General features: G+C 19.7%; 5 protein-coding genes across 13 annotated transcripts; 3 read left to right on the top strand and 2 right to left on the bottom strand.

Annotated features, from left to right (window-relative positions):
- The first annotated feature begins 69 nt into the window (after positions 1-69).
- On the top strand, positions 70-2,223 carry LOC122711752 (sphingolipid delta(4)-desaturase DES1). Of its 2 annotated transcripts, none has more exons than XM_043930773.1 (7): positions 70-117; positions 204-285; positions 478-654; positions 1,075-1,214; positions 1,359-1,572; positions 1,639-1,850; positions 1,916-2,223. In XM_043930773.1, the coding sequence occupies exons 1-7, from the start codon at positions 85-87 to the stop codon at positions 2,054-2,056; spliced, it is 999 nt and encodes a 332-aa protein (XP_043786708.1). In that variant the 5' UTR covers positions 70-84; the 3' UTR covers positions 2,057-2,223. The 2 variants fall into 2 exon arrangements, with proteins under 2 accessions (XP_043786708.1, XP_043786709.1); XM_043930774.1 differs by having other exon boundaries at positions 108-138; positions 1,916-2,222.
- A 949-nt stretch (positions 2,224-3,172) lies between these two features.
- LOC122711645 (palmitoyltransferase ZDHHC2-like) lies at positions 3,173-9,455 on the top strand. 8 transcript variants are annotated; one of them, XM_043930636.1, is made up of 10 exons: positions 3,173-3,541; positions 3,740-3,766; positions 3,844-3,938; positions 4,014-4,134; positions 4,204-4,427; positions 4,765-4,894; positions 4,978-5,104; positions 5,927-6,013; positions 7,190-7,320; positions 9,271-9,411. In XM_043930636.1, exons 1-10 carry the CDS (start codon positions 3,394-3,396, stop codon positions 9,279-9,281), a joined length of 1,101 nt encoding a protein of 366 aa, XP_043786571.1. In that variant the 5' UTR covers positions 3,173-3,393; the 3' UTR covers positions 9,282-9,411. The 8 variants fall into 8 exon arrangements, 7 of the variants coding, with proteins under 7 accessions (XP_043786571.1, XP_043786572.1, XP_043786574.1 ...); XR_006346135.1 differs by lacking the exon at positions 5,927-6,013 and having other exon boundaries at positions 7,128-7,320; positions 9,271-9,402; XM_043930637.1 differs by lacking the exon at positions 7,190-7,320 and having other exon boundaries at positions 9,271-9,455.
- A 1,169-nt stretch (positions 9,456-10,624) lies between these two features.
- On the bottom strand, positions 10,625-11,968 carry LOC122711701 (putative hydroxypyruvate isomerase). The gene is made up of 5 exons (XM_043930712.1): positions 11,673-11,968; positions 11,426-11,537; positions 11,169-11,341; positions 10,978-11,097; positions 10,625-10,921 (listed from the first exon to the last, which is right to left on the bottom strand). Exons 1-5 carry the CDS (start codon positions 11,875-11,877, stop codon positions 10,734-10,736), a joined length of 798 nt encoding a protein of 265 aa, XP_043786647.1. The 5' UTR covers positions 11,878-11,968; the 3' UTR covers positions 10,625-10,733.
- A 601-nt stretch (positions 11,969-12,569) lies between these two features.
- Positions 12,570-15,363, bottom strand: LOC122711675 (T-complex protein 1 subunit theta). Its single transcript, XM_043930677.1, has 5 exons — positions 15,208-15,363; positions 14,250-14,552; positions 13,474-14,118; positions 12,953-13,393; positions 12,570-12,875 (listed from the first exon to the last, which is right to left on the bottom strand). The coding sequence occupies exons 1-5, from the start codon at positions 15,265-15,267 to the stop codon at positions 12,690-12,692; spliced, it is 1,635 nt and encodes a 544-aa protein (XP_043786612.1). The 5' UTR covers positions 15,268-15,363; the 3' UTR covers positions 12,570-12,689.
- Positions 15,364-17,015: 1,652 nt separating this feature from the next.
- Positions 17,016-25,012, top strand: LOC122711632 (DNA polymerase zeta catalytic subunit). Its single transcript, XM_043930617.1, has 18 exons — positions 17,016-17,071; positions 17,144-17,291; positions 17,363-17,549; positions 17,668-17,761; positions 17,846-18,319; positions 18,385-18,604; positions 18,700-19,845; positions 19,915-19,981; positions 20,104-21,313; positions 21,391-21,541; positions 21,652-22,200; positions 22,279-22,591; positions 22,714-23,032; positions 23,097-23,345; positions 23,759-23,872; positions 23,949-24,367; positions 24,498-24,726; positions 24,824-25,012. Exons 2-18 carry the CDS (start codon positions 17,153-17,155, stop codon positions 24,992-24,994), a joined length of 6,051 nt encoding a protein of 2,016 aa, XP_043786552.1. The 5' UTR covers positions 17,016-17,071; positions 17,144-17,152; the 3' UTR covers positions 24,995-25,012.
- Positions 25,013-26,499: the final 1,487 nt, after the last annotated feature.

Below are 26,499 nucleotides of genomic sequence, written 5' to 3'. Positions count from 1 at the left end.
CACGTTGATTTTCTTACTTATGATAGATTGCGCTGTAATCAGTACTTAAATGATTAATACAGTTGATTGTCGATAACGCCGGCTATGAAAAGCCGTACATTTTGTATATTTCTTGAAGTATACATTTAAATCTCATATGTAAATTGAGTAAAAATTATTAATAATTTAATTGGTAAAAGTAATTAAACTTTTTTTATTTGAAGATGGGCCAACATGTTTCAAGAAATGATTTCGAGTGGGTTTATACAGAAGAACCACATGCTTCACGACGTAAAATAATTTTAGGTATGAATATAAAATATATGATAAATATTTTAAATTTAATTTGAAAATAAAAATTCGATTAATTAACTATATTGAATAAAATTAATAAATATTAAAGTTTAAGAATTCAGATATAATTACAAATTTATATATATTTATCTAAAATTTATTTTAATAATTTTATAATATTAAAAAATTTTGTTTCTTTTTCAGAAAAATATCCACAAATAAAAAAATTATTTGGATATGATCCATATTTTAAATGGGTAGTAACAGGAATGGTTTTAATTCAATTCATCTCTATGTTCTTTATAAAAGATTTAAGTTATCCAATGCTGTTTTTTTTAGCATATTGTTTTGGAGGTGTAATTAATCATTCTCTTATGTTAGGTATGTAAAAAATATTTTTTAATCATTTATATTAATTTATATGAAATATTAAATATGTATTATGATACAATACAATAATTAAATATAATACAATATTATAAAAGATGCAATTATAATTACATTATTATAAAAGATAACCTTAGATTATCTTATATCAGTTTTCATCAAGCATTTTTTGATTATAATGTTATTTCAAGAGTAATGATTCATTAAATCTTATCTAATAGATTATATTGTTATAATATATAAATTAATGAGTTTTCTTATTTCTATAAATATATAATATACTTATGTATTTTATTTTTTAACATTTTACTTATGATGATTATATTTATTATATTATATTTGATTAAATATATTATTTAATTTTATTATATATATTATATTATTATATATATTTTTCTATCATTCTGTTTTTAGCAATACATGAAATAGCACATAATCTTGCTTTTGGACATAGTAGACCTAAAGCTAATAGATTATTTGGATATTTTGCTAATTTACCTATAGGTATACCAGTATCTGTTAGTTTTAAAAAATATCATCTTATACATCATCGCGTAAGTACAAATAAAATATTTAATTAAAAATAAATTAAATAAAATAATATTTTAAATAAATATAGATATATTTAATATATTTTATTCTATTATTATATATTTATTATATTTATATTTGTATTTATTTTAAAAAATAAATTACAGTATCAAGGTGATGAAAAATTAGATACAGATTTGCCAACATTATTAGAAGCAAAATTATTTTGCACTACATTTGGAAAATTTTGTTGGTTATGTCTACAACCATTTTTTTATGCATTTAGACCTCTTATTGTTTATCCAATGGCACCTACATTAATGGAATATATAAATTTTATAATACAATTTACTTTTGATGGATTGATATGGTATTTTTTAGGTAAATATTGATAATACTATCATGTTATATTATGTTATGTGAATATATTTTATTATTTATTATTAGGTGGAAAAGTTTTAGTTTATTTACTTTCTGGATCAGCAATGGCAATGGGTTTGCATCCTGTAGCTGGACATTTTATATCAGAACATTATATGTACAGAAAAGGTTTTGAAACATATAGTTATTATGGTCCATTAAATTGGATTACATTTAATGTTGGATATCATAATGAACATCATGATTTTCCTGCTGTTCCTGGTTCAAGACTACCAGAAGTAATTTAAAAAAATTAATAACAAGAATTATTTCTATTTTTTTAAAAATATTTTATCTTTTATAGGTAAAACGAATAGCTTCTGAATTTTATGATAATTTACCACAACACAACTCTTGGGTTTCTGTTTTATATGATTTTGTTATGGATCCTGATATAGGTCCATATGCAAGGATAAAGCGAAAACATAAAGGACTTGCTTCATAAAATTGAAATTTTTTTTAATTTTTTAATAAATAATTTTGAGATTAGCATCTGAAACTTAATACTGCATGCACATTTAAAGGAAATAATATTATTGTTAATTTATTGTTATATATATTCAGTATTAAAAAAAAATGCATACATTCTATGCAATAGTAAAATATTTTAGTAAGATTATTAATAATCAAATATTATTATATAAATTATTAACATTTTTTAGTTTTGGTATATTTGAAAATATTTATAAAATTATATAATGAAATAAGTGAAAGATGCTAAATTAACTATTTTTTATTTCATAGTGTTTGTAAATAATTGTAATAAAATGTAATAAAGAATACTGAGTTTCTATATGTATAATGATAAGTGCTATAAATATAAAATTTCATAATTTTGTAATCTAGTCATAATAAAATAAGTTTTTTCTTATAAACAATAATGCTTTATTTGTATAAAAATATAATAGAAAAGATTAGATTAATAAAATAGATTAAGAATTCTTACATTAAAATTTTATATGATAAATATTAATTATTATTTATTAATTAAAGCTTTTTTAGTCGTACTTTTTTTTAATATTAATATATTGTCTTAATTGATTTTAGAATTTAAAATTATTCGATAATATTTTATTTTAATCCAATTTTCAATTTACCAACTTTATCTATCTTAAAATTCCTATTCAATATTAATAGCAATTCACATCTATTTTTCTATAAAATATAAAATATATTTTTATTTATATAAATACATTATTTAATATATTGATTATATATGATACATAATTAGATAAAAATTTATATAATCTTAAAAATTTAATATCTTAAGTTTTATATTAATAACAAAAACTATAATATCAATTTTATCATATAATTAATATTTATTAAAAATATATTAATCAAGATTATTCATATACATTAATAATTTTTTCGAAACCATAAACTGATGAGAATTAATAAAATTATATTTTGTAAGAATTTTATTACAATAAAATTATAAAACAAATTTGTTTAAAAAACCATATAATTTGTTAAAACAAAGATGCCTGCCTGTATCTGTTTTATCTAGAAATGGTATGAATAGTAAAAGTAAAATACTATTTCTGATTAAAAAAATAATTTATATTTTGTATATCTTAATAAATATTGGTATTTTAAATGTTAATAGCAAAAGAAAAGTAATTAAAAGGAGATAATTTTCTACAATTTATCGAAATATGATTTCATGTAATAAAGATATTTTCGATTGCGTGTGTACGCTTTATGTAAAGTGTCTGCAATGGTGCATCGGTTTGATAATGGTAAAAATAATGTTTACATGAATGATATAATTAGGCACATATGTATATCTATAATACAGTGAATAGAATGGGAAAACAAAACGGATCTTGTTGGTGGTTTGTGAAAGCCGTAAAATGGATACCAGTTATTTTCATTTTGACAATTGTCTTATGGTCCTATTATGCTTATGTAGTGCAGTTATGTTTTTGTAAGTATTTACATTCATTCAATTTTTAATAATAAAGATCTTATAATAAAAATGAAATTTAAGTCATATTTATATGTTTTTATATATATAAATTATATATATATTATATATATATATATATTTATATATTCAATAAATTTGTATTTTAATAAGTTTTTATCTTAATTATGTCTAGTAATTTGCTTTTTTTTATTTTAGATACTGTAGATAATTATGTTCAAAAAGGTTTGTATAATTATTAATAGAATATTCTTTTAATAAAAATAATAATTTTATTAATAATTTACTAATTTTGTTAACAGCTTTTTATTTATTTTTTTATCATATCCTGTTTCTATTATTTTTATGGTCTTATTGGCAGACTGTATTTACAGATTTGATAGAAGTACCATACAAGGTAAAATTTAATTTATATAATTAGTACAATATAAGTATAATATATAAGATATTCATAAAATGATTTTTTGTGTAGTTTAAAATTCCAGATGTAGAAATGGAAAAATTTCAACAAGCTGAAACGGAAGAAGCACAAAGACAAATCTTAGAGAGATTTGCACAAAGTCTTCCAGTCACAAATCGCACTATAAAAGGAGGTATAAATATTGTTTCTTATTATTTATGTCAGAGAAATATATGTGTTATATATAATATATTTTTTCTAGTAATTCGTTTTTGTGAGAAATGTCAATTAATTAAACCAGATCGAGCACACCATTGTAGTGTATGTAGTACATGTGTTTTAAAAATGGATCATCATTGTCCATGGGTGAATAACTGTATAGGATTTCACAATTATAAATTCTTCATGTTGTTTTTGGCATATGCTCTTCTTTATTGTATATTTATTACTGCTACATCTTTACAATATCTTATACGTTTTTGGAAAGTAAGTATAATCTTTTTAAATATTTTAAAAATTATCTATTACATATAATAGATTTTTTTATAATATATTTATATATATTTATAATATATTTATATATAATATATATATTTTTTATAATATATATATTATATATATTATAAATTAACAATTTATTACATATATAAATTATATATATAAATTATATAATAAATATAATAAAAATATTTATTTTTTTATATTTTAAATATTATTGAAATTTTTATAAATAATTATATAATATATATAATTTAATATATATTAAAATTAAGTAATATATTGCTATTTTATATATTTTATAATATAATTATTTATTTTACAGGGGGAATTAGATGGAATGGGTAGATTTCATCTACTTTTTTTATTCTTTGTTGCATTGATGTTTGCAGTTAGTTTAAATTCTCTTTTTTTTTATCATTGCTATCTTGTTTTACATAATAGGTCTACATTAGGTAATTAAAAGCATGTTACATAAAAATTATTCCATATTTTATAAAACAATATATATTATATTTTATATATGAATCATTTGTAGAAGCATTTACACCACCTATGTTCCGTACAGGAAAGGATAAAGATGGTTTTAGTCTTGGAAAGTATAATAATTTCCAAGAAGTATTTGGTGATAATCCTAAACTATGGTTCCTTCCTATTTTTACTAGGTAAGTTTAACAGTATTTAATAATTCATATTTTTGTAATGTAATATATTTTTATTTTGATGGCATAATAATAATAATAAAACTGCGAACCACTTGCACAATATATAATTCTAATTATTAGTAAAATTATTGAAATTATGTAATAATTATGAAAAGAGCACATGTATACTAATCTGTAAATACACATAATGTACTTATTTGTAAGTATGTATGTGTATATGTATATATGTATATACATTATGATATTATAAATTGATGAATATTAATATCATATTAGAAAATTTAATTTTTTCTATAATTAAATGTAATTATAAGAAATATTTAGAATTATTATAAAAAATTTCCATCTATAGCTTTATCTATTGTATTTTAAGTTCTTCATTAAGTAAACATAATAGTATAGTTTCACAAAAAACTAAATTATTATATCTCAGATAAAAGTGAAGAAAATGGTAAAAAGTATGAAATATATATATAACAAATTATATAAACTGCCTTAAAAATCAAAATTATATAAAAATATACAAAATTATATTATATAAAAATTAATAAAATATAACTAATTATATAAAAATTAATTTTTCATTGCATGTAACTAATATTAAAAAAATATCAACATATTCTAATTTTTATTAATATACAAATTATTATACAAATTATATAATAAATATTTATTAATAATATATATTAAATTTTATTACTATTTATTCTCTTAACATAAATATCTCAATTTTATTAATTCATATTTTTCATAAATAAGTACAATTGTAAATAATAATAGCATTACGGTTAAAACGCGATGGATCCGTTAAATGTGTTTTAGTCTTGGAAATGGTGTCACCTATCCAGTACGTGCGCAACATCAAGGCACATCGAATACTTATGACTCCATGGGAAGTACCCGAAACAGGTCAGCATTATAGAAATTTATAGTGCCAATGTAATAGTTATATATAAATTTTACTATGGAACTCCTTAATGTTGATTAAAAGGCAGTTGATATTAAAATAAATAACATATTGTTACATTTAAAAGATGTCTAAATATTTTTTAAAACAAAGAAATTAAAACATTTTCTTCATGTCTTTTAATAGATTCATGCATTTATTTTTTTTTTTAGAAAACCATTTTCTTTCATTTATTATTTATTTGATATAGAGTTCCAGAGTAACAAAGTTACATACATATATACACGCGTGCGTGTGTGTATGTGTATATATACATATATATTTGCTTTATGAATGCATGCAACTATTTATTTTATTTGTGCTTTTATTCTATTATAAAAGCCAATGTTATATTTACAAATGTGATTGAATTATTAACATTAAAAATAATATAATATTAATGAAATTACAATTTTAATATTATAGCTATATGTTTTTAATACTTTTTATTAACTGTTAATTTATGAGATGTGTGTTTTGTGATTTGTTGAAACGTGTTTTGCAAAAATTATGAATTCTAATTAATACAATATTAATTTTTTATGATATATCAAAAAATATAATTTTTATCATTATATTTATGAATATCGTTTTATTTTTTTATAATAAAATGATAACAATTGTATTAAAATTTATAATATTTATATGCCTACAGTGAGATCAAATTTGCATCTTGAATTTAACTGAAGATAATTGAGATGGACTTTAAAATAGGTATTATTTTTATTTTGAATGCATATTATTTGTAGATGCATTATATTGTATGTTAATAAAAATTATTGTTACTTAATTTTCTTATTATTATAAAAAATATTGTGCATCTGGTTCTTGCAGATTGATATTTGATTTATTTGATTATTAGAAGTAGTGTAACTATATTTCATATTACTTTTATTTTATATTTTTTTATATTAATAAAATAATAAAAAAGACAACAAATAATAAATTAAAAGTAAATATAAGAAAAGAAGAATGAAAAATATATTGAAAATTAAAATTTACATAAAATTTTAAAATATTTCATTTTACAATTAGTCAATACCCCTTATAATTTTTATATTTGTCAAAAATTAATAGATACGCTACTTCTAAAAATAATATAGGATTACATGAAGTAGAAGGTAGAGTGTGGGTTACAGTTTTGGCGATGGGATAAACTTTCCTGAACGGCTGTGCAATGAAGATACACATACTTTGTTGGGACATACTACCCAACAATGGGGTGATGAGACTGAACTTGACTCTCCACCTCCTTATGGGTCACAATCAGGTATTGTGTAGCCTGTGAATCCCTATTTTGAGACAGTGCATTAATTTATATGCATTGTCTAAATAAATATTTTTAGTACAAAACTCATAGTCAGAAGTATTCTGCAATCATCTAAATAATTTTTTATATATTATTATTGGACCACAGTTTTAATTTTTTTTTATAAATAAGAAATAATTTAATATCATTGTCTTATGAAAAAAAAGATATAACATTCAGGGTATTAATTGTATTTATTGTAGACTCTTTATTTTTATCAAAATATTATTATAAAAGAATAAATAATTTAAAAAAATAGTTTAAAAAATCTTAAAGTTTAATTTTTTTTTTTTATTAGTATTAAACTATCATAAAAATGTCATTAATAAAGAGTTTATTAGGAGCTTATATTATATAAATATACAAAAACAAATATATGGTAAATATTACAAATTTTTATAATGACTAGTACAAATATATAATTTGTACAATAAGTAAAACAAGAAATTATGACTAAAAAGATAATAAAAATTATATAAATTGTTATATTAATTTCATGTTATTATATTCATTATTTAAGCATTTATTAATATATAAGATATAAGATATGTATAAAATATTATTAATGAAAAATGTACGTATATAAATTTCACTGTCTATTATTAATCAAAAATGTTGTAAGAAAAAAGAGCAAAATAAATTGATAAAGTTGAAATAAAATTTCAATATATTAATTTATAAAACTATTTTTATATTTAACTTCAATTTGTATATTCTTTAATTTTTATTTCATTTTAACATTAATTAATATATATGAATGCATAATTATTTTATATATATGCCATATATATAATTAATTTATAAAAATTTATTATATAACATAAATAATTATTTGAATTATATATATATATATATTAAATTTTTATATATAAATTTTAAAAGTTTTATTTTTATAATTATAATTATTATTATTATAGTTTTATTATTATAATTATATGTTATTGTATATTATTATATTATGTATTATATTATGTATTTTTAAAACTATATTAACTTTGCTTGCTTATTGTAGCTTATTAAATAATATATTAATTTTTTTTAAATGCATGTCATTAATGTGTTATATGCGTTATATAATTAATATATATCATATTTTAAAATGAAATTACAATTTTTTACTCAGATTTAAATATAATAATTTAATTTAATAAAAATTTAATTTTATTAATCACGTGCATATTCTTTATTATATATTTATATATATGATATTGATATGATTATTTATATTGATATGAATTTAATATAGTGAATGTTAAGTTGTTAACTACAGATCTACCAGGTCTGATATTGACATTATATTGATTCACTTTAATAGAAGAAACTAATGTTTTTGGCACTTAATTGGGTAATATTAAATTGTTTAATCCAAAGTATATTCAAATTTAATTCTTTATATTGGTAAATATTTATTCAATAAAACGAAATATAAATGTTTGAAAGTTTACTATATAAAATAAAAAATATCATTTTTATTAAATAATAATTTTTAAAAAAGTTTTATATTTTAATATTTACATTTTTATTATTACAATTGAATTTGTAACATAAATAATATCTAATATTTTTTTAATAAATTGTATTACAAAATATAAATTGTATTAAAAAATGTAAATTATTTATTTATTTGATTTAAAATTAATGTATAGCCAAATTGAGTTTTGTATTATTGCATGTTTAAGATCTTTTATTTCAAATTATAAATATTATAAATATTAATGCTTATTTTAGTAAAAATGCAATTTGAGATATTAATGATTCTTTGATGGTATTATGTATTATAGCTTTTGACATTGATATTGTATTTTTATAATCTAATAATTGTTGATATAATTTAATTATAAAATAATTTTTTTAAATTAATCTGTACATATATGATTATGGTATATTAAATATTTTTTAAATATTTTACAGCACTACTCTGATAGGCCATATAATGGATGCCAATCAACCATTGGTGAATACAACTGAAATTGTTTGAGATAACATTTTAAAATTTATTTATTTTTATTATAAGAAATTTTTTTGCTAAATAATAGAATTTGATTTAAAAATTTTTATATAAATCCTTTGCACTTGCTATTTTTTTTTTCTTTTAATTAAAAAGTCACCTTTGAAAAAAAATTTAAATATAATATTTTATTGATTTTTTACTTGCAAGTTAAATACTTTTTAATAATTTTTTCTAATTGTAAATATATTTATATTAGTTATTTGGCTCATTTCCTAATTCTTTTATTATAATAATTTGATATACAAATGTAAAGGATTAATATTTAGGTTATATTTAATATCGTATATTATTTCATAGTTCTTATATACAGAACTTTCATAATTCTATTACACATATTATAAAAATTAATAACAGAAACTAGAATATAATATAATCCGAAAAAAATTTTCAAAATTTTACATATGCAATATTATTATTGATATATATAGTTATTATTGAGTATATATGTAAGTATAATTATAATTTATAATACCAAGTTAGTTATTAAATTAATTATTTTATTAGGATATAAAAAATAGAGAAATGATTTGATGAGATCTAAATATTTATAATTAAAATATTGTTATTAATTATAAATAATGATTTTATAAAGAAAATATGAATTAAAGGTACTACAAAGTAATAAAATTATTATTGTTGTTAAATAAGAATATTTAAGAATATTTTAATATAATTGCCAAAAAATAAAATATTAAAATAATTTTATCTATATTTGATATGTATAGAATATCAAATATATAGAATATATCAAATATAGATAAAATTGTTTTAATATTTTATTTTCATTTACATATATGTTAAAAATATTACCAAAAACTGATACAATAATTTACTTTAAATATCATGCATATAATTATAAAAATATTTTTTATAATCAACAAATTATGTATGTTTTCTAAAAAAAAGTCTTATTTTTATATTTTTTATATTATACTTCATTTTTTTTATTAAACTACAAAGTATTATTTATAAAAATAACTGTGACAACATTGATTAAATATTTTTGTTTAAATTTATTAAATAATAATTAAAAATTAAATAATTAATATTACTAATAAAAAGTTAATTAATATATAATGTTAAAAATGATAATTATATTCAATTTAATTATAAATAATAATTGTAAAAAAATAATGTGTAAAGAAATTTAAAAAATTCTTTTTTAACACATTTATTTACTTTTAAATTTTTTATATATATATAGTAAATATAATATATATATGGTATAATATAAATTTAAATTATGAGAAACAAAAAATTGTAATATAAAATATATGTAATTATTATGAAAAATATAGATATTTATCATTTCCATATAATAATAAGAAATAAAAATTTTCAATATATATTTTTAAAATGAATATTATAATTTATAACCATATCTTTGTATCCAATTTAATCCATTTATTGAAGATGACATTGGATAATATTCTAAACCAATATATTCATTATATCCCTCTGTTTCTAGAAGTGAAAGAACATATTTGTAATCTATTTCTCCAGAAGTATCAGGTTCATGTCTATCTGGTACTTGAGCAATTTGTATATGACCTATAAATTAAAAGAAATATATATTTTATTTGATGTATTTAAATTAAATTATATACCTATATATGGTAAAAGTTCCTTGATGTTTTTTGTAATATTGCCACAAATGTGTTGTAAATGGAAAATATCAAGTTGTAATTTTAAATTTGATTTATTTATTTTCTTTATCACATCTAAGCCTAAATAAAAAATAACATATAATAAAGATGATAATTTTTTATTAAAATAAAAATATATTTTGCATGATTACCCTTTTGAAAACTATTCATATAATAATTTGGCACAGTAATATTATTAATAGGTTCTATAAGTGCAATTATTCCCTCTTTTTGAAATTTCTCTACTGCATATAAAAGATTTTTTATATAAATATCATCATTAATACTTGTTATTTGATTTACTTTGCCTGACATTACATGAATTCTGAAAAAAATAATGCAAAAAATAAATCTAAATATTGATTTTTAAAAAAATATTCATTAATTTATCAAATTAAATTTCTTTTACCGTTTACAATTTAAAGCATTTGCATATTCTATTGTTAAATCAATACTTTTTTTGAAGTTTTCTTCTTCTCCAGGTATTGCTGCAAATCCTAACTCTCCTTTAGAAACATCACCTATTTCCAAAATTATATTATAATAATTATTATAATTATTATTAAATTAATCATTATATATAATACTTTATACAAATTATAATTTTTTAAAATTAATAATAATAATAATAATTTTTTAATTTTTTATAAATTAACCTGTAAACACATTTATAAGAACTTGTTCAATATCTGCATTTTTTTTGGCTTTTGATACATCTTCAATAGAAAAACCAAAAGGAAATCCACTTTCTACTGCTTTAAAACCAGCTTCTTTTGCCAATTTATATCTATCAATGATAGATGGTGCCTCAATGAACATAAAAGATAAATTGGAAGCAAATTTTAAATTCATACTGTTCATTTTTCTTTTACAAATGAATATTTCACTATAACTATTATATCTAATATTATATATAATATATATTGATAAAAAAAGCACTTACAATATTATATAACTTTACTTATCTTTATATGATGGAACAAATGTGATACATAGCACACAGCAATAGTCAAGATTTTATCTATAATGTTTTTTTATTATCAAGTTATAGTTCATATGTATTTAACCTTTATTTAAATTTAATTGTATTATATGTAAATTTAATAGTAAATTATATACATTTAAATTAAATTTAAATATGTATATTTAATGAAAAATTTTATACTTTATTTCACAAGATAATTTATTAATAAATATTATTAAAATATATTTTATTATTATTGCATTAATTATTTAATTAATTAACATTTTATTAATTAACATTTAATTAATTATAATGTTAATCTTTATAATGTTACAATTTTAAATTTAAACAATTTTATAAGTTTAAATAATAACTTAAATAACTAATAAAAAATTTTTTAAAATGTTACTTGTTTTTAATAAAATAAGAAAAATTGAACAAACAATTAAAATAAAAATATATTTAATTTGTATATAACTAGTTTGAGGGAAAATATAAAACATTTTAATTTTTATATATGTTTTTTTCATTAAAAAGAGTGTGAATAAATGTATTAATGTTTTCTTTACAAATATTTTTGTTTAACATGAAATTTAATGTAAAGCCAATTTAATGTAATATTACAAAATAAATATAAGAATTAATGAATAATTAAATGTTTTATATGTATACATTGAAATATATTTGTATATATGAAATGTTTTATATATTACTCGTCGTCATCACGAACACCACCACCTGGTACTTTTGGTCCTCCTGCACGTTTTGCCATAATAATCTGATTAACTTTAAGTACAGTGCAAGCAACACCAACAGCATATTTTAAACCCCATAGTTTTGTTAAGAATAAATCTAAAATTTCACTTTCAACTGTATCGATAAGACCTCCTTTTTGCTATAAAAAAAATATATATATATATTTTATTATAGATTAATTATAAAATTTAATAAAAAATTTAAACAAATGCGTACATCAATATTAAAACCATAATTTTTTTTGCCTTCTTTATGTGCAGAATAAAGTTTGGATAAAAGTTCTGAAGCATAACTTCCACTATTTTCTGCTAAGGTTTTTGGAAAAACTTCTAGAGCTGTTGCAAATCTGCGTACTGCATATTGTTCTAAACCTGGTAAAGTATCTGCATAAGTACTAAGCTGTGAAGCAAGTTCAATTTCCGTAGCACCCGCTCCAGGAACAAATCTTCCATCTCTTGTTATTCCTTTAAATGTATTAACTCCATCGTCAATAGCCCGTTCAATATCATCCATATAATTTTCTGTAGATCCTCGAACAATTATAGTGCTAACACGACTATCTTTACCACTTATTGCAAACTTTACTACTATAGTATCACCAACTTCATCAATATATACTGAATCTGCATATCCCAGTTCTTCTTTTGATGGTGGAGCCTAAAAACAAAAATAATTAATTAGATCTTTATAGTATATTAAAAAATAAATGATTGAAAAATAAAATTATTTTTCTTAACTAGTTTTGAAAGTGCAGTAGCACCAACAGTTTTACATAATCTCCTAATATCAAACTTGCTAGGTATACGAACAGCCATTAAATTATATTTATTCATATAATGTAAAGCCATATCTCCAAACTTTCCTCCTGAAACAATCACACTAGCTCCACTATCAGCAATTGCTTTTATTTGAGATTCTAATAAGGATTCCTCTCCTCTAGAGAATTTCATTAATTCATCTGCTGTCTTTATTAATACTGTTCCCTTTGTTTCAGTTTGTATGATATCTACAGCACAAGTATAGACTGCAATTTTGCTATTATCTTTTCTTGTAACATCTCCTTCAACTTGTCTCTTAAATACCATTCCCTGTACAACTTCAGAACTGGATATACCACTACCAAGTATTTTACAAACACGTACATTATCTACATTAAAAGTACTCTTTTTTGGTAAAATAGAAATACAAGCTTGCGCAACAAGAGAAGTAAGTGGTTCTTCATTTCCATATTGTTTACTCATAATAGCTGTTTTAATTCCCATTTTTATTTGTTTTTCATCTCTATAATCTTTTATTTCATAACAAACTAATGTTGGTAATATCTGTAAAACTTTCTCTAACGAAGCTTCATATCCTTCAACTATTTCAGATGTAGTAATTCCCTGATATAAAAATATTGATATAAAAAAATGTTTATATTATTAATATATATTTCTAATTTATAATATACGATTATAATTATAAATATAAAATAAATTATAATCAAATAATATTAATTATTCTAAAAATTTACCAAACGAAGTAATTCTTCTGCAGCTTCAAGAAGTGCACCAGCAAAAATTATTACAAAATTAGTGCCATCACCAACTTCTGCTTCTTGCATTTTTGATGCAAGAACTATCAATTTAGCAGCTGGATGTTCAACTTCTAATTCATTAATAATTGTAGCAGCATCATTAGTGATAAACAATTTTTCAATATGATTAATTATCATTTTATTCATGCCATTTGGGCCATAAGCAGTCCTAACAGTTTGTGCAAATTGCTTACATGCTGATATATTTCCATATACTGCTTCTTCTAAACCTGAGAAATACTGATTGAAAGAGAAAATAATATATATGTTATTAAATGTATAAAATATATTTTATTTTTTAAATTATATATTATTTTTTATTAATTAAAGTAATTACATGTTTTGTAATTTTTTTTATAAGTTTATTACTATTATCTAAAAATTACATATAATTAAAAATTAAAATTTATTAAATATAATTTTATAATTAACGATATAAATTATTGATAAATAACATATTTTAAATTATAGTTTTTTCATTTATAATGACAATTCAATCAATTTCTCTAATTTCAATAATATTAATATTTCAATAAATATTAAATAATAATTGAATATCTCATATTTTTTTTAATTAATAAAATTATTACTGTCATATAAGAAAATCTATTAATATTAATAATTTGTAAAATTTTATTGTATATGTATATAGATAATATTAATTTAATTGTAAAAAAATATTGATAAATATAAAATAATATAAAAATGAAAAGAATTTAAAAATTTTTTGGATTTTAAACAGAGTATAAAAAATATATGCTTTAAATAAATATCCATTCATAAAATATAATGTTTGATGTTGAACTTTGTGTCATATTTCATTTGACAAATATCTTTTAATCATAATTTAGCTTATAATATATAAATAAATATTCAAAAAACATTTTGTGCTTACACGAGCTCCTTCTTTAAGCATTTGGGCCATGCCCGGTGCCTTTGGTACATGAAAAGCCATGATTTTTTATAAAAATCAGATCTTTACGCCTCGTGTGTATTTTAAGATTAATAGACAACTTTTCGTCAAAAATAATGAACAATCCAGATGTTTTTCCATGATTGCGATTACAGCGACATCACTCTTTAATAATTCTAATCTTAAAATTATAAAAGTTTTTATAATGTCTTTTATTAAATTAAATATTTAATAAAATAATAAAAAAATCATTATTTATTTAAATTTAAAAAAATATTTATGTAAATTTTATATTATTATAATAATTCTGATTATCAAAATTAGTCTTTATGAAAACGATCCTTAAGGGATAGGCTTGAAGTATAAAACTGATAAAATTTCGTGGTATGTAGCAAAAGTATAATAATAATTTAAGTATCGTTAAGTGTTCCATTTTTTCGGAATTTATTATTAAAAATTGGTAAATTAAATTTTATAAAAATTATAAATGAATAATCAAAAGAAATTTAAAAAATATTTTTGTATATTTTAGTATTTCAAAAAATTTTGTTGCCTTTATCTGTTATGGATATGGTGACCACGAATTTACAACAACAACGACAAATCACGGAGCAGCTACGTCGTGAAGCTGCTTTAAAACGAATTACGGTTAGCAAAGCTGTTGAAGATATCATGAAATATATCACAGAACACGAACAGGAAGATTATCTTTTGGTTGGTTTTTCATCACAGAAATCAAATCCCTTTCGTGAAAGAAGTTACTGTACCATTTTTTAAACTTGCATGTTTAAAATAAAAAACCAAATTATTTTAATTTTTTTCATTAAATATTCAAATTTTAATGTTTAAATTAATATTATTATTGTAATATCATTTATATTATGAATATTCAATATACATTTATCAATTTAATTTAATTCAAATCATCATTATTTTATTTTTTTTATATATAAAAAATATATTTTAATATTTATTTTATATAAAAATTAGATGAGAATTATTCAAAATTTATTTTTGAAGAATCTCATTATTATAATTTAATGTTTCATTATTATAACTTTATTGGCCTATAAATATATCATAAAATGCGCACATACAAGTGATTTTTAACTTAATGTATCAATATTATATTATATATATCATATATATACGAAAATAAAATGTTATTTTGTACAATGTTGATCTTATAAAATATAATATTTTTTAAATGATATTATGGGAACATTATTCAATGAAAGAAACATAATCTATTTTTCATTCACTACAATTAAAATTGAAATTGAATATTTCAAATATCTATATCTATTTATATCTAATGTAATTTATACAATTTATTTTGCTATATATGCTTAAATAAAAATGCATTTATAAAATTTAAATTGTAATATAAAATAAAAATATGTGACAAAAAGTACAAATTTTAGTTTTTATTTTATAAATTTTATTTTAATTAATTAAGATTTATTTATTTTTTGATCTTAATAAACAATATATATGACTATTGTAACATATTAGAAAAGTTATCAGTTGTATGTGGATTTGAAAATTATTTTTTTTTTTAGAAACAATGTTAAAAGTTTAACAGTTAAAAATGATAATAATATAATATTTATAAAATATTTTCATAAAAAAAATTGTAAATTGGGAATTCTAATTTTGATATTTGATTTTAATAAAAGAAAAATTATAAGTATAACCTAGAATTGTATATTTATTTTGACACATTGTCTGAATCATTATAAATAATTGATTAAAACATTATTAAAAAAAATTTTATTATTATTAAATATGCAATAGAAGGATTTATTATACAAATATTTTCTATTTGTCTCTTATAATTATTCAGGTAATTATTTAAATAATTAATTTATTCATTTAAACAATAAAAAACATGTTAAATATATTATTTTATTTATAGATATCAAAAATGTTTTCAATTAATTTAGTAGTTTTGGATAGTTATCAATCAACTCCACTATCAGAATTAGATGTAACATTTTCAGATTTTCGAGGAAATGAAATTAAACAAGTCCCAATTATCAGAATATTTGGATCTACTTTATCTGGTATATCATAATTTATTTATGAAAATATTTAATTATTTGTTTTTATAACATTATTTATTAATTATGTTAAGGAATAAAAACATGTTTACATGTACATGGAGTATTTCCATATATATATATACCATGTACAATAAATAACAATGTTGATAGCTTTATGTATAAATTAGCAGCAGGAATAGATTCTGCAATAAATGTATCTTTGGGATCTGCAATGTCTAATATTCAACATGTTTATAAAATTCAACAAGTTTATGGAATGTAAGAATATTAAATATTATAAATAATTATTATTAATTATAAATATATTAATATATATTATTAAATATAATGAACTAAAATATTTATTCTAATACTTACAATAATTAAAATATTTTAGTCCTCTTTATGGATATCATGAGAAGAAACATTTATTTTTTAAAATTTATTTTTATAATCCAGCTATGGTTAAACGAGCAGCTGATTTACTGCAAGTATATAATATTTATATTTATAATTATTTTTCTCTTTTTATTAAACAATGTAAAATTAATGTTAAATATTCTGTTTCGTTCTAGAATGGTATGGTACTTAATCAAAGTTTACAACCACATGAAGCACATATACCTTTTATTTTACAATTTATGATTGATTATAATCTTTATGGTATGAGTTTAATAAACTTGAAAAATGTTAAATTTAGACAATATACACATATGAAAGAAAATTCTCAAAATGAAAATTCATTAAATTCATTTGATTCACAAAAATATCTTCCTTCATCTGTTTTAAAACAAACTACTTGTAAATTAGAAGTAGATGCACAAGCAAGTGAAATATTGAATAAACAAGAAATTCAAAATGGTTTTGATTTAAATCCTGGTCTTGCAGCCATTTGGAATGAAGAAAAATATAGAAGAGAAGCAAAAGGATTACAGAATATTGAATCACAATTTTTATATTCCAATACTAATGAGAGAATTTATAATGTAACAGAAAATGATATTTATCAAGAAGAAAGGTTTATAAAAAGATTACAATCTATATCAGAGGTATGAAGTTATTCCAAGAATTTTCATATAAAAAAAACATAATTTTAATTTATTCATGCTTTTAGATCAGTGATGATATAATATCAAAAGAATATAGTTATCCTTTAGAATTAGAAAATGAAGATAATTCATTTAGTGCTTCATATGTTCCTAATCATTTTAAATCAATAGTATTAAATAAGGAAAATAAAAATGAAATACTTTTAAATAATGATTTATTAAAACTTAAAAAATCTGAAATAAGAGAAAATTTATCTCAAGATAAAATAATAGAAAATAGTATTTGTAAGTAATAGTACTATATAAATAAATACATTTTTCTTTCAAATTTTAATTTTTTTTTGCTTAAATTATTGTTTAAGAAAAATTATATCTTTTAGTGGATTTAGAAGATATGTATTTGCTTGAAATATTAAATAATTTAATAGAAGAAAATGAAGAAGAAAAGATTATAGATAATGATAGTATGTTAGGTTCTCAATTTTCTATGTTAAACAACGAAATTAAGGATGATAATGAAGATGATGAGATTGAAAATTTAAATATTACAAGTTTAGATTTGAATAATATTGATTCATGGAATTCAATTGTTGAATTTGGAACTAAGATCGAAGATAAGAAAACAGATTACATAACTGAAAATAATATTGAAAATAATATTGAAAATACTATTTCAACAGATCTTCCTCAGTATGATGGTTCAAGTGATTTAATTTTAAAAAATGAAAAACAATTATTATCGAAATTTACTAAAAATAAAATGAAAAAAGAAAAAAAAGTATGCACAAAATCAAAGAAATTTATATTGCATTTTAATAAAAATATAGTATTAAATGAATTTGAAAGTAAACATAGAAAATTAGTGCAAACTGAAAAAAAGCTATTCTATTACAAAGATTTAAATATATATAAATTAGATCATCAAGATTTAGATGTTTATGATATTGATGAAATATTTGAACATAAATTAATATTATATAAATATTTAAAAAACCCAATAAATTTTGAGAAAAAATCTAATCCAATTAGTCATGAATCATATCATACTATAAATAGTATTTTAAATAAATTAAATATACCAGCATTTGATGGTAATACAATTGATAGTTCTAGTGATTCTGAATCAGATAAGAATATTACTATTAACAGAGAAGAAAAACGTATTTGTGTTTATAAACCATGTATAAAATCTAAAAGTGACAAAACTATTGATAATATTTCAGCAAAAAAACGAAAATTTAAATTGGAAGATTCTAGTTTGCAATCTATACATAAACGATGTAATTTACAAAATGAATCACATTGTACTCCAACAAAAATAAAAACTGTACATAGTCCATGTTCTGTTTCAAAAAAATATTCTCCACTTAATATAAAAATAATATCTCCAAAAATAGATAAAAATATTAAAAATAACGAATTTTGTAATTTAAAATCTACCTATAATACTTTGAAACAAAATAATCAACAGTTGAAAATGAATCTATTTCATGAAAAAATAAATATTACTTCAGAGACAAATCAAGGTAATTAATATATAATATATTATAAATTTTTTTTTATATATCTAGCATTTTATATTTCATTCTTTTTAGCATTCCTAACACATAATGAAATTTTAAATATTAATAAAACAATTATTTTTAAAGAACATAAAGACAGGTAAATATTATAAATATATATAAATATTTTTAGTTGTATATATGATATATATATATATAGACGCGCGTACACATATATATAATATATATGTATAATATTTAAATTTTAATTTTTCATATTAGCAATATGTATGAAGAATTAATTGAAAAAAAAGATAGAGTATCAACAACAAAATGTAAAAAGGAATTTATTACTAAAAATAACAAAGCAGTTTGTAAAAGATTAACTTTTGTAAATATTAATGAAAAAGATATTAATGAAAAAGATATCGTAAAGAATGATATGAATTTCGAAAATTTATCTTTAACAGAAAAAATGATTAATGATATTGATCAAATCAATGATCTTACTAATAATTCAATAATAATTCATCCCGAACATTCTAAGTTATACACAAAAAATAATGAAAAAATGAATTATGAATTTAATTTTCCAAGTACATCAAAAAATAATATAAATTTAAATGTAGATAATATTTCAAATAAAATATCATTGATAAATAAAAATACAGACGAAAATGAAGATGATATTTTTTGTAATATGACATATACTCAATATCTTAATAAAAAATTAGAAGTGGAATTAGATATTTCAAATATTATATCACGTGATAGTACAAGTGATATAAAAACTAGATTAATTATCATTACTACTAAATTTAATCCACCAAGTAGAGAAAAGATTATAAACTCTATGAAAATGTATGATATTTTAAAATTAAAAAACAATGCATTATTCTTTAGTAATAAAATTGATTTGATGAAGTATAGAGAAAAAGAAAGTTTAAATAATAGTAATATTTACAATGTAATTTCATTTAAATGTAATTTAGACAAAGTTACAGGGATTAAACTCTGGCAACGAGTAAAAATAAACGAATTTTATCCTTCTGGTTCAAGTATAAAATCTTGTGACATAAAAAGAATTTTAGCTGGATATAATTCATTAATAATTCATCCCCTTATTCATCCACCGACATCGAGAAATGTTAAAACTTGGTTAAAAGCTAAAAAATATTTATCAAAAAAAAATAAATATAAAAAAATAAGTGATTATATTGATATTCTAAAAGACACAAAAGAAAATAACATTAAAGAAACATTTAATGAAAGTATGAAATATCATTCACAATGTTCTAATAATTTGGAGAATTCAGATGAATCTAATAATAGTTTTAATCCTTCCTTACAAGAAATGCTTGAAAATCCATTATTATATATGAATGATACGCGATATTTAGGCATTTCATATGGACAAATTGAATATAATTTGAAAGAATATAGTAATAATGTAGAAAAAGAAAATCGTCAAACTGCTAAAAGCTTAAATATGGTGATTATTTCACATTAAAACTTCAAAAGTAATATCATATTAAATATTACTAAATTTTTTTCTTTAAATTATTACAGCACCAATATTTAACAATATTAGCAATAGAAATACATGTTATTACGCGTGGTAAATTTCTTCCTGATCCAAATCATGATTCAATTGAAGCAATATTTTATGCTATTTATAATGATGTTCCATTATCTTCAAAAATTGAACAAATAGAACATGGTATAAATAAGTATCATATATTGTTTAATTATTTTTTTAATTATTTAATTATTTTTAATTATTTTTTTCAAATAATTATAAGTCCAATTACAATTATAATATTATTTTAGGCGTTATTCTTTTAAATTCATCTATAAAAAATTCAAAAGTAAAAAATATATATTCTAGTAATACATGTACTACATCTTATGTATCAAGTGAAGAAGATTTATTAAATAGTCTTATAATATTAATTAGACATTATGATCCAGATATTTTAGTTGGTTGGGAGATAGAATTTCTTTCATGGGGATATATCTTTCACAGAGCTTCTCATATTGGTTTGAATAATTTTATATGGCAAATTTCAAGGATTTCAAATGCAATTCCAATATTTAAAGGACAAGCATTTAATAAAGATAATTTTAGTGATACACAAATACCAGGTCGAATTATTTTTGACGTTTGGAGAGTAATGCGACATGAAATAGCATTATTAAATTATACATTTGAAAATGTTATGTATAATGTTATGCATGAAAGAATTTCATGTCCTACCTTTCAAATGTTATCTGAATGGTGGAATCATGAAAATATGACTATGCAATGGAGAGTTATTACTCATTATATTATAAGAGTTATAGGTACTCTGAGAATATTAATTCATCTTGATATTATTGGTTTGTATTACTTATTACTTTAACATTTTATTTTATTATTTATTTTGCAATTTTATAATTTTTCATATTATATTTCAGGTCAAACATGTGAACATGCACGACTTTTTGGAATACAATTTTATGAAGTCTTTTCTAGAGGTTCTCAGTTTCGAGTTGAGTCAATGATGTTGAGACTTGCAAAACCTTTAAATTATATTGCAGTTTCACCTTCTGTACAACAAAGAGCACGAATGCGTGCACCTGAATCTCTACCGCTTATTATGGAACCACAGTCTGCATTCTATACTGATCCATTGGTTGTCCTGGATTTTCAAAGTTTATATCCGAGTATTATTATAGCTTATAACTATTGCTTTTCTACATGTTTAGGTCGTATAGAGCATATTGGTCAGTAAGTATAATTAATATTTTTATATTTATTATAATTTTAAATACAATATATTATTTAAATATATTAAATTATATAAATTATTAAATTATATAAATATATTAAATTATTCTTATTTATTCTAGATATGAGCCATATGAGTTTGGTACAACTACATTAAAGATAAAGAAGAATATTGCTCAAAAACTAGTGGGTAAAATAAATTTTGCACCTTGTGGTGTAGCTTTTGTAAAACCAGAAATACGAATGGGAATATTACCACGTATGCTTTCAGAAATTTTAAATACTCGATTAATGATAAAAAAATCCATGAAACTTTATGAAAGTGATAATAATATATTACAACGTATTCTTTATTCACAACAATTAGGTCTTAAATTAATTGCAAATGTTACTTATGGTTATACAGCTGCTAATTTTAGTGGTAGAATGCCTTGTATTGAAGTAAGTAAAATATGTAATATTTCTATATATTTTTTTATAAAATTAATCATTATTATTAATCTAGATAGGAGATAGTGTTGTTAGTAAAGGAAGAGAAACATTAGAACGAGCAATTAAAATAGTAGAATCTACAGATAAATGGGGAGCTGAAGTTGTTTATGGTGACACAGACTCTTTGTTCATTCTTTTACGTGGAAAATCAAGAAAAGATGCATTTATAATTGGAACTGAAATTGCTGATACTATTACTGCAGCTAATCCTCCTCCTGTAAAACTCAAATTTGAAAAAATTTTGCAACCAGCAATATTACAAGTAATATTTAATATTTAATATATAAAATAATTAATTATATAATTAATAATTTAATATATAAAATACATATTAATATATTTATAGAATCTTTGGAAAATTGAAAATATAAAAATATGAATTATTTATTAAATTATTTATAAACATTTATGTTTAGAAATTTAAAAAAAGCGAGGCGAATATAAAGAGAGAGGTATAACAGAGACAGAATTTCAATTTCTATCTTTATCTATGCTTTTTTCTAATACAACAATTGCTAATTTATAATTTATTTATTATAAATATTAATCAATATAAGATTTTTTTAAAATCAAAATTTTCAAAAATATCCCATAAATATATTAATATATTAATACTATTATATAGTATTATGTAGTATTGTATATATTAATTTACAATATTTTTTTTATATTTAGACTAAAAAAAGATACTGTGGTTATATGTATGAATCTCCAGAACAAACAAATCCTGAATATTTAGCAAAAGGAATTGAAACTGTTCGTAGAGATGGTTGTCCAGCTGTATCTAAAGTAAATAAAATAAAATTATTGTGAAAAAAATAAAATAAAAATATTAATAAATATTAATAATAATTTTATATTTTAGATACTTGAAAAAACGTTAAAAATTTTATTTGATATAAAGGATCTTTCTATGGTAAAATTATATGTTACCAGACAATTTGATAAAATTTTACGTCAAAGAATATCTATTCAAGATTTAACGTTTGCAAAGGAATTTCGTGGCTTGAATGGTTATAAAACTAATGCTTGTGTACCTGCTTTAGAATTAACACGAAGATTAATGCGTAAAGATCCACGAGCAATACCTCGTACTGGTGAAAGAGTTCGATACGTTATAGTTGCTGGAGCCCCAAATCAACCTTTAATTCAATGTGTGCGAACTCCAATGGAAGTAATTTCAGATGAAGGTTTAAATCCAAATTCAATATATTATATAACAAAAGTTATCATACCACCTCTTAATCGATGTTTAAATTTAATCAACATTGATGTTAATACATGGTATAGCATGTTTTTATGTTATATATTTATTATTTAATAAATTTTTTTTATAGTATTTTTTTATAGCATATTTAAATTTTATTTATATATTTGTCATTTGTATCAATATTAATTTTTTTTTTTATTTTAGGTATAGAGAAATGATCCATCGTCAGACATCTGATAAAACAATTGGTTTATGTACAAATAATCAAAAATTAACTATTCGGCAATTTTTTAATACTATTGTATGCGTTACTTGTGGAAATCAAACGCAAAAAGATATTTGCATGAATTGTATAGCAAAACCAAGTCAGACAATTACTATTTTATATGAAAAATTAAGATGGTTGGAACGTACTCATCATGAACTTACTATGGTATATGTATATGTTAACTGTATTACATAAAATATATTTTATTTTTTTTAGATATTAAAACTAAATTAAATTATTAAAAATATATATTTTTTTTTAGATGTGTCAATCTTGTACTGGTTATTTAGATGAACCAAAATGTGAATCTTTAGATTGTCCAATTTTATATCGTTTAATGCAAGCTAAAAGAGATCTCATTCAAATAACATATTTGAATAATATTATTTATAATAGTGATATTTCTTGTATACATAAAAAAAATATAAACTAATGATTGTTATCTTATCAAATGGAACATATATTCATATCTTTGTGATATATAGAATATTTATAATATTTAAATCAATATGTAATATTGGATAGAAAGTTATTTTAAATCTTTAATAAAAGAATTATAATTTCGATTTTGACAAAAATCAAGTTTGGAAATTTATTAAGTACACATGTACATAATTAATTTTCAGTAAAATTTGTTTAATAATATTATCAAAAAAATAAACTTTAAATAATTTATTTTAAATGTGATTTTCTTAATTTTTTTAAATAATATTTCAAATAAAAAATTTTATTTTACTTTTTCGATTTCTCTTTGTAGAATAATTTTTTGCTTTTATACATATATATCCATTTTAAAATTCTCCATATAATAATATATATCATTATATTTTTTACTATTTTAATTACATATTAATTATTATATGTATATGTGTTATATTGAAAAATAATAAAATCAAAAAGATATATCTAATACTCAAGTATTATTTTGCAAAAAATTGATTTGAACATAAAGATTATTTATTATGTCACCAGATAGCGTGGTATATTGAATATTATTACATGTAAGCTGTTAACATATTCGTGGAATACATTTGGAGGATCAATTTTAAGGTTAAAATAAATATAAAAATATCAATTAAAACTTATTTATTAAGTTATAAGCAATTGCGTTAAATAGAAATAAAATGAAATTATTTTGTCTCGGTATTGCTTCATACATAAACTTAAATTGTTTGTAATTTAATTTAATAAATAAGCTTTAATTGACATTTTGGTATACTAATTTTTTGTATTATTTGTATTGGTTTTTAAAATTGATTCTTTAAAAATGTTTCGAAAATAACTTACATATATATACACATTGTATGTGTATATATACACAATATTATACATATACATATTTATCTACATTATATATTTATATGGTAAAGAATTCCATCATTTAATCTGCATCATTTAATTTCTTATAAAAAAAATATTCATTTCGAATTTTCAATATTTCCAAGAATAAGTGGAGATAGTGCTACATAGTATATATAATATATGTGTTACTAGAGACAAAGATACATTCATGAAAAATTGATTAAATAAAGGAATGTAAGTTTGATTGGTTACTTCTAATAGATCCAATAAATTCATAAAAAGAGGTATACATATTGACTAAAAATATTACATTTACAAACGAGAACATATACTATCATGTTTCAGTGAGCGATAGAAAGAAGTAAAGGAACAGTCTTCTGCTGTTAGCCATATTTTCGTGGATGCATTTATAATTTATATAAGTTCCTCCCGCGCAGTATTATTTTAAAAGTGATCTATTTTATAATTAAAAAATAATCTGTTAAGATTTAAATATTTATTTTTTTTATATTTTTATTTATATTGTGGAAAAAAAATATTTATTTAATTATTTGAAATGAAATATTTTATTTATATTATATATTATATTATGTATTAATATTATTTTTGCGGAGTTTTTTGATTTTAAAAATCAAA

Source organism: Apis laboriosa, unplaced genomic scaffold (genome assembly GCF_014066325.1).
Source record: "Apis laboriosa isolate Shangri-la unplaced genomic scaffold, ASM1406632v1 scaffold17_cov146, whole genome shotgun sequence".
Taxonomy (NCBI): Eukaryota; Metazoa; Arthropoda; class Insecta; order Hymenoptera; family Apidae; genus Apis; species Apis laboriosa.
Note: the sequence above shows the minus strand (reverse complement) of the source record. Positions and strands in the feature narration are given on the sequence as shown.

Bases quoted from the DNA above. Each gene is read 5' to 3' on its own strand.
- LOC122711632 (XM_043930617.1), top strand. From the start codon at position 17,153: ATGTTTTCAATTAATTTAGTAGTTTTGGATAGTTATCAATCAACTCCA. The intron at 17,550-17,667 runs GTAAGAATATTA...AAAATATTTTAG, and splicing joins ATTCAACAAGTTTATGGAAT to TCCTCTTTATGGATATCATG. The intron at 24,727-24,823 runs GTATATGTATAT...ATTTTTTTTTAG, and splicing joins CTCATCATGAACTTACTATG to ATGTGTCAATCTTGTACTGG.
- LOC122711645 (XM_043930636.1), top strand. From the start codon at position 3,394: ATGTATATCTATAATACAGTGAATAGAATGGGAAAACAAAACGGATCT. The intron at 3,542-3,739 runs GTAAGTATTTAC...TTTTTATTTTAG, and splicing joins TGTAGTGCAGTTATGTTTTT to ATACTGTAGATAATTATGTT. The intron at 4,135-4,203 runs GTATAAATATTG...TATTTTTTCTAG, and splicing joins AAATCGCACTATAAAAGGAG to TAATTCGTTTTTGTGAGAAA.
- LOC122711701 (XM_043930712.1), bottom strand. From the start codon at position 11,877: ATGAACAGTATGAATTTAAAATTTGCTTCCAATTTATCTTTTATGTTC. The intron at 11,342-11,425 runs GTAAAAGAAATT...TATTTTTTTCAG, and splicing joins AATGCTTTAAATTGTAAACG to AATTCATGTAATGTCAGGCA. The intron at 10,922-10,977 runs GTATATAATTTA...TTTAATTTATAG, and splicing joins GGAACTTTTACCATATATAG to GTCATATACAAATTGCTCAA.
- LOC122711752 (XM_043930773.1), top strand. From the start codon at position 85: ATGAAAAGCCGTACATTTTGTATATTTCTTGAA. The intron at 118-203 runs GTATACATTTAA...TTTTATTTGAAG, and splicing joins CATTTTGTATATTTCTTGAA to ATGGGCCAACATGTTTCAAG. The intron at 1,851-1,915 runs GTAATTTAAAAA...TATCTTTTATAG, and splicing joins CTGGTTCAAGACTACCAGAA to GTAAAACGAATAGCTTCTGA.
- LOC122711675 (XM_043930677.1), bottom strand. From the start codon at position 15,267: ATGGCTTTTCATGTACCAAAGGCACCGGGCATGGCCCAAATGCTTAAA. The intron at 13,394-13,473 runs GTTAAGAAAAAT...TTTTGTTTTTAG, and splicing joins CTACTGCACTTTCAAAACTA to GCTCCACCATCAAAAGAAGA. The intron at 12,876-12,952 runs GTACGCATTTGT...TTTTTTTTATAG, and splicing joins ATTATGGTTTTAATATTGAT to CAAAAAGGAGGTCTTATCGA.